The sequence below is a fragment of the Myotis brandtii genome, unplaced genomic scaffold, assembly GCF_000412655.1.
Source record: "Myotis brandtii unplaced genomic scaffold, ASM41265v1 scaffold249, whole genome shotgun sequence".
Classification (NCBI taxonomy): domain Eukaryota; kingdom Metazoa; phylum Chordata; class Mammalia; order Chiroptera; family Vespertilionidae; genus Myotis; species Myotis brandtii.
This window is the reverse complement of record NW_005359430.1, coordinates 931253-944264: the sequence shown is the minus strand read 5'-3', so window position 1 is coordinate 944264 and position 13012 is coordinate 931253. Positions and strand designations below refer to the sequence as shown.

General features: G+C 34.6%; 1 protein-coding gene across 8 annotated transcripts in view; it reads right to left on the bottom strand.

Annotated features, from left to right (window-relative positions):
- Nucleotides 1-13012, bottom strand: part of ROBO2 (roundabout guidance receptor 2) — a 672125-nt gene that overhangs the window by 35413 nt on the left and 623700 nt on the right. For all 8 annotated transcript variants that reach the window (XM_005867326.2, XM_014540612.1, XM_014540614.1 and 5 more), the window contains one exon: nt 10922-11078. In XM_005867326.2, the coding sequence (XP_005867388.1) occupies nt 10922-11078 (157 nt within the window). The remainder of the gene's footprint in view (nt 1-10921; nt 11079-13012) is intronic.

Sequence of the window (13012 nt, the reverse complement as noted above, 5' to 3'; positions counted from 1 at the left end):
TTTCATAACTTACACTTAAGTCTTTTATCCAATTTGAGTTTATTCTGTGTATGGTTAAGTTGGTGGTCTGGTTTCTTTTCTTTTCTTTTCTTTTTTTTTTAATGTATCTGTCCAATTTTCCCAACACCATTTATTGAAGACACTGTCTTGACTCCATTGTATGCTCTTTGCCTCCTTTGTCAAATATTAATTGAGCATAACGGTTTGGGTCAATTTCTGGGGTCTCTGTTCTGTTCCATTGATCTCTATGAATGTTCTTGTGCCAGTACCAGGCTGTATTGAATATGGTGGCTTTGTAGAATAACTTGATATCTGGAATTTTGATTCTTCTGACTTTGTTCTTCTTTCTCAAGATTTCTGCAGCTTTTCTGGGTCTTTTTTGGTTCCACATACATTTTTTTAATATTTATTCTAGATCTGTGAAATTTGCTGTTTGTGTCTTAATAGGAAGTGCATTGAATCTGTAGATTGCCTTAGGGAGTATGGGCATTTTAAAGATATTATTCTACCAATCCATGAACATGATATATTTTTCCATTTGTTTATATCTTCCTCTATCTCTTTTTTCAACATCCTGTATTTTTCTGAGTAAAAGTATTTTACTTCCTTTGTTAAATTTATTCCTAAATATCTTAATTTATTTACAATGGTAAATGGGATTGTTTGTTTAGTTTCTCTTTCTGATTATTCATTATTGGTGTATAAAAATGCCATCGATTTTCAGATGTTGATTTGTATCCTGCTACATTGCCAAATTCATTTATTAAATCTAGTAATTTTTTGGTGTAGTCTTTAAGGTTTTCTATGTACAATATTATGTCATCTTCAAATAATGACAATTTTACTTCCTCCTTTCCAATTTGGATGCCTTTTATTTCTTCTTATCTGATAGCTGTGGCTAAGACTTTCAGTACTATGTTGAATCAGAGCGGTGAAAGCAGACATCCCTGTCTTGTTTCTGTTCTTAGGGGAAATGGTGATAGTTTTTGCCCATTGAGTATGATGTTCGCTGTAGGTTTGTCATATATGGCTTTTATCATGTTGAGATATGCTTCCTCTCTTCCTACTTTGCTGAGAGTTTTTATCAAAAATCTATATTGGATTTTGTCAAATGCTTTCTCTGTGTCTATTGATATGATCATGTGATTTTGTTTTTCAATTTATTTATGTGATATATCACGTTTATTGACTTGCAAATTTTGTATCATTCTTGCATCCCTGGAATAAATCCCACTTGTTCATGTTGTATGATCTTTTTAATATATTGCTATATCTGATTTGCTAATATTTTGTTGGGGATTTTAGCATCTTTGTTCATCAGGGATATTGGCTTGTAGTTCTCTTTCTTTGTCATATATTTATCTGATTTTGGAATTAGGATAATGCTGGCCTTGTAAAAAGAGATTGGAAGTGTTCCTTCCTCTTGGACTTTTTGGCCTGTACAGGTTTTCTGATTCAGTTTGGAGAGTTTGTATTTTTCCAGGAGTTTGTTCATTTCATCCACATTGTCCATTTTATTGGCATATAGTTGTTCATAGTATTTTCTTAAATAATTTGCATTTTTATAGTATCAGTGGTTACTTCACTTTCATTTCTGATTTTATTTTTTTGTGTCCACTCTGTTTCCTAATGAGTCTGGCTAATGGTTCATCAATCTTGTTTATCCTTTCAAAAAACCAGCTCTTGATTTCATTTATTTTTTGTATTGTTTTTAGTATCTATTCATTTATTTGTAGTCTAATTTTTATTATTTCCTTCCTTCTACTTACTTTGTGCTTTTCATTTTGTTCTTTTTTATAATTCTTTAACTTGTAGGTTATAGAAATTATTATTAATTTTTCTTGTTTTGTGAAGTAGGCCTATAGTACTATGAACATCCCTCTCAGGACTGCTTTTGTTGTGTCCAGTAGATTTTTGGTTGTTTTGTGTTCAGTTTCATTTGTTTCCAGGGAGTTTTTGGTTTATTTATTGATCTCATTGGTAACCCATTCTTTGTTTAATAACATGCTATATAGCTTCTATATGTTTAAATGTTTTGGGGTGTATTTCCTGCAGTTGATTTCTAATTTCATTCCACTCTGATTGCACAAGATGCTTGATATGATTTCAGTCTTCTTGAACTTGTGGAGACTTGTTTTGTTTCCTAACATGTGGTCTATTATTGTGAATGACCCATATGCACTTGAGAAGAATGTATATTCTGCAGCTTTGGAGTGAAAATTTTTATAAATGTCAATTAAATTCATCTGATACAGTGTGCCCTTTAGAATAACTGTTTCCTTGTTAAGTTTTTGTCTGGAAGATCTATATAGTGAAGTCAATGGGATGTTAAAGTCCACTATTATGACTGTATTGTTGTTAATCTCTCCCTTAAAGTCTTCTAGAACTTTTTAAAATATATATTTAGGTGCTCCTATAATGAGTGCATATATGTTTATCAGAGTTATATTCTTTGTTGGATCAACCTTTTTACTATTATGTAGTGACCTTTTTTGTCTCTTGTGATGGCCTTCATTTTGAAGTCTATTTTATCAGATATGAGTATTGATACCCCAGCTTTCTTTTCGATTCCATTTGCATGGAACATTTTTCTCTATCCTTTCACTCTCACCCTGTGTGAGTCTTTAGTTCTGAGGTCGGTCTCTTATAGACAACATATAGTTTGGTCATGTTTTTATATCCATTCAGCTAACATATATCTTTTGATTAGAGCATTTAATCCATTTACATTTAAGGTTATTATTGATAGGTACTTATTTTTGCCATTTTAATTCCGTATCGCTAGGTTTCTCTCTCTATTTCTTCTTCTCATTATGTAAGTCCCTTTAGCATCTTTTGTAATGCTGAATGGTGGTGATGAACTCCTTTATCCTTTTTTTGTCTGGAAAGCTCTTTATTTTACCATCTATTTTGAATGATAGACTCACTGTACAGAGTAATATTGGTTTCAGATCCTTGCTTTACATTATCTTGAGTACTTCATGCCATTCCCTTCTGGTCTATAGAGTTTCTGATGAGAAATCAGATGACAGCTTTAGGGGGCTCCTTTATAGATAACAATTTGCTTTTCTATTGCCACCTTTAAGATTCTCTCTTTGTCTCTAAATTTTGGCATTTTAATTATGATGTGTCTGGGTGTGGGCCTGTTTGGGTTCTTCTTGCTTGCATCTCTCTGTGCCTCCTGAACTTGTGTGACTTTTTCCTTTACCAGGTTAGGGAAGTTTCTGCCATTATTTCTTCAGTCATGTTCTCTATCCCTTGCTCCCTTTGTTCTCCTTCTGGCATACCTACTATGTGAATATTGTTACATTTCCTGTTGTCCCGCAGCTCCCTAAAGCTGTCCTCCTGTCTTTTAATTGTTTTTTTCTTTCTGGTTATCTGATTGAGTGCTTTTTATTCTACCCTTTCTTCTAATTCACTGATCCAATCCTCAGCTTCTTCTAATCTTCTGTGTATTCCTTCCAATGTGTTCTTTATTAGAGCTATGTCATTCTTTATTTCTGAATGTTCTTTTTTCGTAGTTACCAAATGTTTTCTCATACTGTTGAGCATCTTTACCATCATTATTCTGAACTCTATATCAGATAAATTTCTTATCTCCATTTCATTCATTTCTTCTTCTGGAGAATTTTCTTGTTCTTTCATTTGTGGGTTTCTTTGTCTCCTCATTTTGGCTGCCTGTTTGGGTTTATGAGTATGTATTATGAGATCTGCAGTGCCTCTCTAATCTCTAGTGTCAAACTCTATTTCTGACTAATTAGAGAAGGCACAAACTCAAAGCCTCCAGAGACCATCTCTGCCTGCAGACTGATTGGATTCAGTCTTGAGTAGCCCTCAGGCAATCATCCATAGGTGTAGTGAGAGTTTTTCCAACAGGGTTTGGCAATTGCTTCTGCCTGGAGGCTAATTGTTATTCTTAATCTCTTAATGGGCCTCAGAAACTCCACACAGTGGGGCAAGGTGCTTTTCAATAGGTTGGGTCAACTGTCTTTTCCCCACAGGCAAAGCCACCTGTATAGCATCTTGAGTAGCCCTCAGGCAATCATCCATAGGTGTAGTGAGAGTTTTTCCAACAGGGTTTGGCAATTGCTTCTGCCTGGAGGCTAATTGTTATTCTTAATCTCTTAATGGGCCTCAGAAACTCCACACAGTGGGGCAAGGTGCTTTTCAATAGGTTGGGCCAACTGTCTTTCCCCCACAGGCAAAGCCACCTGTATAGCATTGTCTGCGTGAGAAAGATGAACTCTGCAGCATGAGGGAATGACTAGACACATGAAACTGGGGTGTCTGCCTTCTGAACTCTAACCCCAGAGCCCCCAACCCCGGCTTCTGCTCACACATCTCCAGTCTACTATGTCCTCCCTCTGCTGGAGCCCAATGTGATTGTATGCACATGAATTTTTTTGCATTGGCCCTTTAAGAGGATGCTTGCATTTCCTGCTGTCTCTGGTTGGCAGACAGCTACCCTGCTTCTTTTCATATACAGATGTTATGTGGGCACCTTTCTCAGTTCTGGTGCCCAAGGATATGTTTAGAGAGAGGAAGTGAGAGACAGAGAGAAACATTGATGTGAAAGAGAAACATCAATTGATCTGTTGCCACCCATATGAGACCTGACTGGGAATGGAACCCAAAACCTTTGATGTACTGGACGACTCTTCAACCAACTGAGCCACCTGGCCAGGGCTGGTTAAGATTCTTCTCTTATTTATTTGACTTTAAATGCTATATTAGTAAGTCAAACAGAAATATCTATAGTAAATCTAATTTTAAGTGAAGCTACCCCTTTTCAGTATGGAATGTGTGTGCTGTTATACTTCATGACTAGTTATAATAAAATTTACTTCATTCTGTTTTACAGAATAGCACAATTTTCCCATAAACTTAGTTCCTGTACTTTGTTTGCTTACATTAGTTTATTTCTAGGGGTATCCTACATTTGAATAAAGAAAGAACATGTTTGAAGATGTTTATAGAATATTTAATCTTTCAAATGGAGGAAGTCAATTACCTCTTAAAATTTCCCTACTTTATAAGTAGCAAACTATCTTTATTTTCAATAATCTAAAGGGAACATACATGTGGAATAAAAATGCATAGAAAATATAAGAGAAGGGAGAAGGAGTGTCACATGCATTGAGTGTAATTAGTTTTCCTTATTTTTAGTATTCAAATACCATAAGGCATAGGACCTATCTGTATAAATATTATTTTTAACATTATATATATATAATTATACATTTTATATATAATTTAATATTATATATATATTTTAACAATATATATATATAATATATATAATATATATATTGTTCTTTGACATTGACTCTCCTCTCTCTGCGCACACACACACACACACACACACACACACACAATGCACAATGTATTACATAACTGAAAAGCCTTTCAATAGCTATTTCATTGAACTAGAATGGGTGTTTTTTATCAATTGTTCCAAGTCTTTTCTACAAAGGTAATCTAGAATAGGAGTGAGCAAACAATGTCCACTGCAGAACATAAGCAGAGCTGAGGAAAGTCCATGGATTCATGTCAGTCAATGGTTTGTGCAGGAAGTGGAAAATAGAGATATAAAGAATAAGTGAAAGACTAGGGTAAGAACATAAAAGGCTAGATGAAAGAAATATGGGACATGGTGCATATCGTATGATGGGGATAACTAACCATTGTTCATCATTTCTATGTATTCCTGTATTAATCCATTATAGAACAATGGACACTTAAGTTTCTTGCAGTTTCTGAGGAAGGGCAAGAAAGTAACAGATGTCTCTATAAATGTTATGAAAAGTGTAGCTCTGTTTTTAGAGTTTCCTTCACATTTACAGATATATCCTATTTGAGTGCTGAAATTTCAACAGTAACATCAGAAAGACTGTGAAAACGCTTAAACTACCAACCAAATTTCTTTTGGGCAACTTTTCCTGAAGAAGTGTTTGTTCTTTGACATTGGCAGTGAAGTGGGAGGAAACACTACTGTCTTGCTCACAAATAAGAAGGATGACAACAAATCAATGTTGCCTGTGAACTAACTTGTTAAAGGCCAAATACAAATATAATATTACTAATAAAAATACAATAAAGTTCAACACCCACAGAAGCTTGCCAATCTCTAACTGCAGTAATAAAGCTGAGCATGCTTTCTATTGAACTACTACTAAATTCTTCCTAGCATCATATGATTATATTAAAATATATTATATTTATAGCAAAAAAAGGATATATTGGAAACATTTTTGTCAAGTTGAGAGAGGCATATTGATGAGAAAGAACATTTACCATTGTTGCTATGGCACTAAATTAACAATTAAATACATTTTCTATTTGGACAATGATTTGATACTTTTGATATTTAGTATAGTGAGGGGATCAGACCAAGAAAGGCTTAGAAAAATTGATAATATCTAAATTCTTAGCAACAATATTAAAAATTGTAATATAAAACAGGAGACTCTCTTTTCAAGATTGTGATTATTCTCAGCTAGGTATATCTCCAAACTCTATCCCTGTCCCTCCATCCCATTGCCATTGCTTTATTTTATTCCCTTATCACTTTCATGATAGTGGCCATTCTGCTGCAATATACAATTTATTAATCCCCAGCCTCATGTGCTCCAATGCATCATCTGTATCCTAAGTCAGAATCCTTACATGACATGCAAGGTTTCAGAATTGTCCTCAAGACACCTTCTCAGATATCTCCTACACTACACATGTTTCAAATTCAACAAACCTCATAGAGCAGCTAGCAATTGTGGAAGGTTACACACAAGCAATTAGAATGAAATGTGATAAGTACTACAGTAGGAAAGTAAGCTTAAAGAATAATGAAAAATAAAGGAAAGGCAAGTAACTTTAACTATAATAGGGTGAGGTTTCCAAGGGAAGAGTGGGAAGTACCAAAGGAAGACTAATGTGCTATTCTTTTTTTTATTTCCTCCTTTTTAATTTTATATCTATGTTTACTTTTGGCTAGAAAATTTTCTTTTCATCTACAGAGCAAATGGCAACATTAGTAGCATCTTGTTGTAGTCGTTGGTTAACAAGCTATCCTGGCACACAGGTTACTTTATGTTAGGGACTATTTCTCACCACTTTTGTCTATTTGCTTCTGACTTAGAGTCTGGCATGCAACAATCACCCAATTCTGGGCACTATTATTTGTAAATAAAAAATTCAAGAATCACTTCAAAACTCAACTTTTATAGGATTGCAACAGCCCTACCTGGCAAGCTTGACTATCACTTTCTGCATGCAAATTATTATTGCACTAGGGGCCCAGTGCACAAATTTGTGCACCTTGAAAGGAACTGTGGGCCACGACGCTGCAGTGGGCACCCGCTGTCAGCGTGGGGCAACTGAGGCTGGTGCCAGCAGTGGGTGCAAGTGGCAGCTGCTGCCCCAATTGCCCCTCAGGAATAATTGGGGCCAGTGCCAGGTGCCAGCATGGGTGCAAGTGGCGGCTCCGGCGCTGGCAGCAAGTGTGAGCAAGGCCAGCGCTGGCAGCAGGTGCAAACTCCAGGTGGGACTGTGGCGTGTAGGAGCAAAGAATTTTCAGTAACCACCAGAGGCTCACCCTGATGACAGCGACCAGTGCCCCACCTTGGTCTGGCATCCCCGCTCACCTGCTCCACCATCCCACCGTGGCTGAAGCTCGCCATGTTCTACCCTCTGCCACCTGCTGCTAATGCCTGCCATGTTCCACATGCGCCCCCTGGTGGTCAGCACACGTCATAGCGACCAGTTATTCAGTTGTTCTGTCATTTGGTCTATTTGCTTATTAGGGTTTTATATATATAGATACACATCACTCATCTAAGGCTTGTCATACAATATAATGTGCTGGAGTGTGTGTGGTTTCTGGTTTCTATGTCCCCCAAGTCCTGTGAGCTCCCTAGATCAGGGATAAGATCTTCCTTACTAATTTTATAGTTTCTTTCATCACTGTGGCTTTTCTTTCTAACACAGTGCCAAGCAAATTTTATGTACTTGAAAAAAATATGTTGAATGAGTTCTGTATAATGATATGTTTAAAACAACAAAAACAGTATATCACCATAAGAAGTATAATTACAGAATCCTTGATTGTTAAAAATAAAAACTATTAAAAACAAAAAAGATTAGTTCTAAGGTTTTGTTTGAATTTCAAGAACACCTTAAATCTGCATAAGTTTTAAATCAAGGCATTTAAACAATTTTATAGATCTCTTCTGCAAAATAGTCAATGTTAACATCATGAATTCCAGAGTATAAATAAACTAGGAAGTGTTCAAACATCTTTCCCTTTCAGTATTATAATTTTCACATTAGAAAAAAAAAGTATAACGAGTATAACAGGAAATAGACAAAGCCTTCCCAAATATACTCATTTTGATATATTCTTTACATATTGACTTTAAATGCATTCTCATTACAAATAATTGAAATAAGAACTTTCAAGTATTCCTTTAAAAAAAAACCTGAGTCCAAAAAACAAGGAAATTGAGTTTTGCTGTCAGTTTACTGATAGGTTAAAACTTAACTACTATTTTTGTTAAGAGTAATAAGTTTTTTGGGGTTTTTTTCAGGAAATATGAGGTACTTATGGCAAATAGCTCAAAGGTATATTAGAACTAAACTACATGCATGCCACAAATACTTTGAATATATATAATCAAGAAATATATTTATGTACCTATCTAAAGGCAGTGGTTGTTGTGTGGGTGGGAAGAGATCAAACAAATGCATAACCTATGGACACAAACAATAGGGTGGTGAAGGCCTGGGACAGAGGACTGGGGGTAGGCTAGAAGGGGTTAATGGGGAAAGAAGGGGGCCATGTGTAATACGTTCAGCAATAAAAATTAAAAAAGAAAAGAAAAGAAAAAATAAAATAAATGAACTTGCCTGGCCTGGGCTGGGTAGCTAAAAAATAAAATTAATTAATTTAAAAAATATCAAATATTTTTAGCAATCTTTAGAAAATTTTTTCTAATATAATGCATTCTGGTTAAATATTAAAATAATTTAAAATCCCAAAGTAGTAAAATAAATTTATATTTTATATCATAATATTCTTAAAATAATTTGTATTACAAAATAAAATCTCCATGAATGTGAATTATTTCATTCACCAAATGGATAGTTCTAACTCTATTGCTTGGCAACAAAATAATGTGAAAATTTTATCATTTATTTGTAATGAATTCATTTTTTCTCAATTTGTAATAGGTATTTTTATAATGTATGCATTTTCAGAGTAGATTTAGTGTGAAAAAAATACAAAGATTCCAAATTACTACAGGCTTCATGTGATCTGAGTTCATGATTCAGAACTTCATGCTTATAAATGTTTAACAGCATTCTTTTCTCAGTTTACATGTTCCATTTCCCCATTTTCTCAGTACAGCCTTTAAAAGGAAGATTTCTAAGCCCCATAGTAATCTTTTCTCATGGAATAATGCATCTCTGCTTTTTCTTTGCCCAGGATCCATGTAACATTGACACATTTATATTACCAATATGAATTGCATAATATCATATGCAGAGTTTTATTTATTTAAGTCAGAGAATAGGGGTATGCTCTTAATTTCTTTTTTCAAATGTGAACCCATTTTTTAAAAGTAAAATAATAATGATATGTATATGTATGGAACTATAATTCCATAGAAACAAATGAAGCCCTTTGAATGGAAAGATATTGAGAAAAGTACAGAAATATGCATATTACATAACTGGAAGAAAAGGCAAATAGGTCTTTTTTTGGATACAAGCATTGTGACAGAAAAAATTAATCTGGAGACTTCAAAGAAAGCAGGTATGTAAAAAAAATATGGAGAAACAATGTATAAGCATGTACATGTGATCTTTATGTGAAACAAGACAGAAAATAGACATTATTAAAATAACTGTAGTTAAATATTTACAATTAGTATTTTAACAGCTAAAAACTTCTAAATAAAGAAAAACTTAGAAAAAAAACAAGACAGAAAATAGACATTATTAAAATAACTGTAATTAAATATTTACAATTAGTATTTTAACATCTAAAAACTTCTAAATAAAGAAAAACTTAGAAAAAGGAAAACTGCCTTTATTCTGTATTTTTCAGTTCTATTCAAAAGCAATGGTGACCTTAGAAACTGTGAAGATGACAGAGCAGTGACCATTATTAAGAAAGAAAACCAGACTGAGTATGTTTTTTTCTGCCTTGCTATTTGTTTCCAGATTAGTGAATACAGTGTATTGATGTCTCCTGCTTTAAAATCTATTAACGCAAGTAACAGAAGAAAACAATCTAATTCTCGTGAGATGTTTAGGGGAAAATAAGGAAACTGGCCACATTTAAAGGCCCTCAAAGGACATTTTCTAACTTAAAAAGGTTTTGTTACAGAGTGTGTATTGGCTTGAACCTCTTTTCTTGTTCAGGCCCCTAAGATCCCATCGAAGCTGATGATTAAAGTTCTACCACTGGCCAGGTCTCTGCAATTAGCCCATTGTGAGGGAGCTCAACAGTGGGCGCCCTGCTATGGCCAGACATTAAGTCATTAGAGAACTGTGAGGAATGATGAAGAAGGTTATTTTAATTCCCTTTTCAGCTCTTCTCAGGAGTGGCTCTTTAGTTCACAGAGCTGTGGGTACTTGCTTTCAAACTAACAAGCAATATTATAAATGGAGGTTGCATTATCATGATTGCAGACAATCTAAGGCACTTGAAGGCCAAGGATTCTAGGTCCTCAGTATGTGCTATGTTGTATTTATCAGCTAAAAATATATAGATGGTGCAAACAATAAAAGAGGGGAGAAGCAGTGAACAGGCTGGGAAGGGGGCAGAGAAAACAATAAGAGCATACACGATAAAGACAAACATGCACAATAGAAAGGGAGTGAAGCCTGGGCATTCTCTTAGTCGATAAAACATTTTTACCCATTTTCTTGCTGTTCCACTGCGTAGTGTTCCAGCTCTGAACCAGGAAGGGGCTGGGCAGGGGGAGGAGGTAGAGGAACATTGGCCCAAGTCGATCCATTGTTTTTCTGCGGTTTAGATGAGTTTTTATTTTTCTTCTTTTTTCCACCTTTCCCACCTAAAAGTAACAATGCACTTATTCAGACATAACAAATATCAGAAGAAACAAAGACATCAGATGGGCATATGTATTTATGTTTTCAAAACACCAGAATAGGTATGTCTCAGTGTTTAAAGCTATAAGCAATGACATTATTTAATCAGAAAACATTTTTATAAATCACTCAAAATGGTATTGTCTCTTTCCCATCGCATTAACTACAGAGTTGAGTAAACAAAAATATGGCTGCTGTAGTAGGAAAAGCACAGTTATTGATTTATGCATGTGTGCTGCCTCCACATTTTCATTGTTAGAGGAAACAATGGGCCATAACAACTTTTTTCAAATGTCAGATTTTAGTGCGTTTATAATGCTCTTTTGCGTAATCTCTCTCAGTGGAAAATGCGGTGCCTAAGGATACAGGCTAAACTTTTACATTAGAATTTACTCAATTTAATTAATCCAGGAGAATAATAGTTTTAAAATCAATCAACTGTACCAGAGGATAAGTTGTAAATTTTTCACAATAACATGTTTTATAGAAATTTTTAACTAATGAACAACACAATTTTTTTTGCATATAGTGAACATAGTTCCCAGATGAATGGAAATACAGTAATCAGTTTCACTACTATTGTAATACAAATGAATTCATGCACAAAACATGAGCAGAAAGTAACATGGCGGCATACAGGCCATATGTGGAATTATAGGAGCTTAATAAAATATAAAAGAAAATTTATCATTTCTATAGTGCCAGACTTTTCACTCTTTCAAAATTAAGTAAATGAAGCTATTTCCTAAATGAACTATGGGTAGATGCTAGAATGAATACTTCTTGAGCAGAATGACAAAGAATGATTAAGGGGAAGCTAAGAAACTTTTATCACTCCCACAATGGTCTGTAGTTATGCAGAAAAAAAAAAGATACTGACTCCTTGGATTTTATCTTTCTGGAACTAAAAGTTGTAAGAATCCAATATTTGCAACATGGTTATCTAGCAAGGGATATTGCTTTCTTTCAATTACTAATCTGCATCCACCAAATCAAAAAATTATGTAATTTAATAATTTATTTGAGTGCCAAAAAGTGCTGAAACTACTATGTTTTCTAAGTAGTGTGTATAAAACACACATATGTAAAAAAGCATTCCTGCAAATAAAGTGCTTTCACCTTCCCTTTCACTTTTATCTTTGGCAGAATGAGATATATTTGGAGCAAAGAGAGCAGCGATCTTCAGGTTCAAGGATAAGAGCTTGATCTCTGGGTTTGAAGACTAGTTTCTCAATTACTCAGTAAGTTTCTCAATAAATACCACCTTGATTTCCATACATGTAAAACATATACAGTTGCTATTTCTTTAGGCATTTTGAGGGTTTCAAGAGATAATGCATGTAGAGGACTCAGAATGTAAAGAATGCCCAGTAAATGTCAATCATTCCTACTATTTTCTGATTGCTTTTGCCACACCCAACTCCTCTAAGCCAAAGAGTATCCCCGGAATAGCCTAATTTTCAGATAAGAATAATAAACCTACTTGAATTCACATCTCTGCTATTTTTATTTAAGATCGTGAGCCTTAACCCTCTGTTTCCTGATAACCCACTCAAACAGGGACTGTACATTTTTCTGTAGTATCAGAACAATATCTCACTTAAAAAAGGAAGGGCTGGGACACAAGGCCCATAGCTTTTCCCCTAGTCGTGCCTCCTTTATTCTTTATATTTATGTGTGTACAATGCTTTTGCACTTTTCATAGCACTTTTAGAAATGCAACATGCTCACCACCAGAACTGAGTGACACAAATAGGCATGTTCTTACAGCTCCATTTCATAAATGAGAAGGTATAGATCAGTGGTTCTCAACCTTGGCTACACATTAGAATCACCTGGGAATCTTTTTAAAATCCTGATTTCTGGGCCTCATCTTCCGGAAATTCTGTTTCTTTGT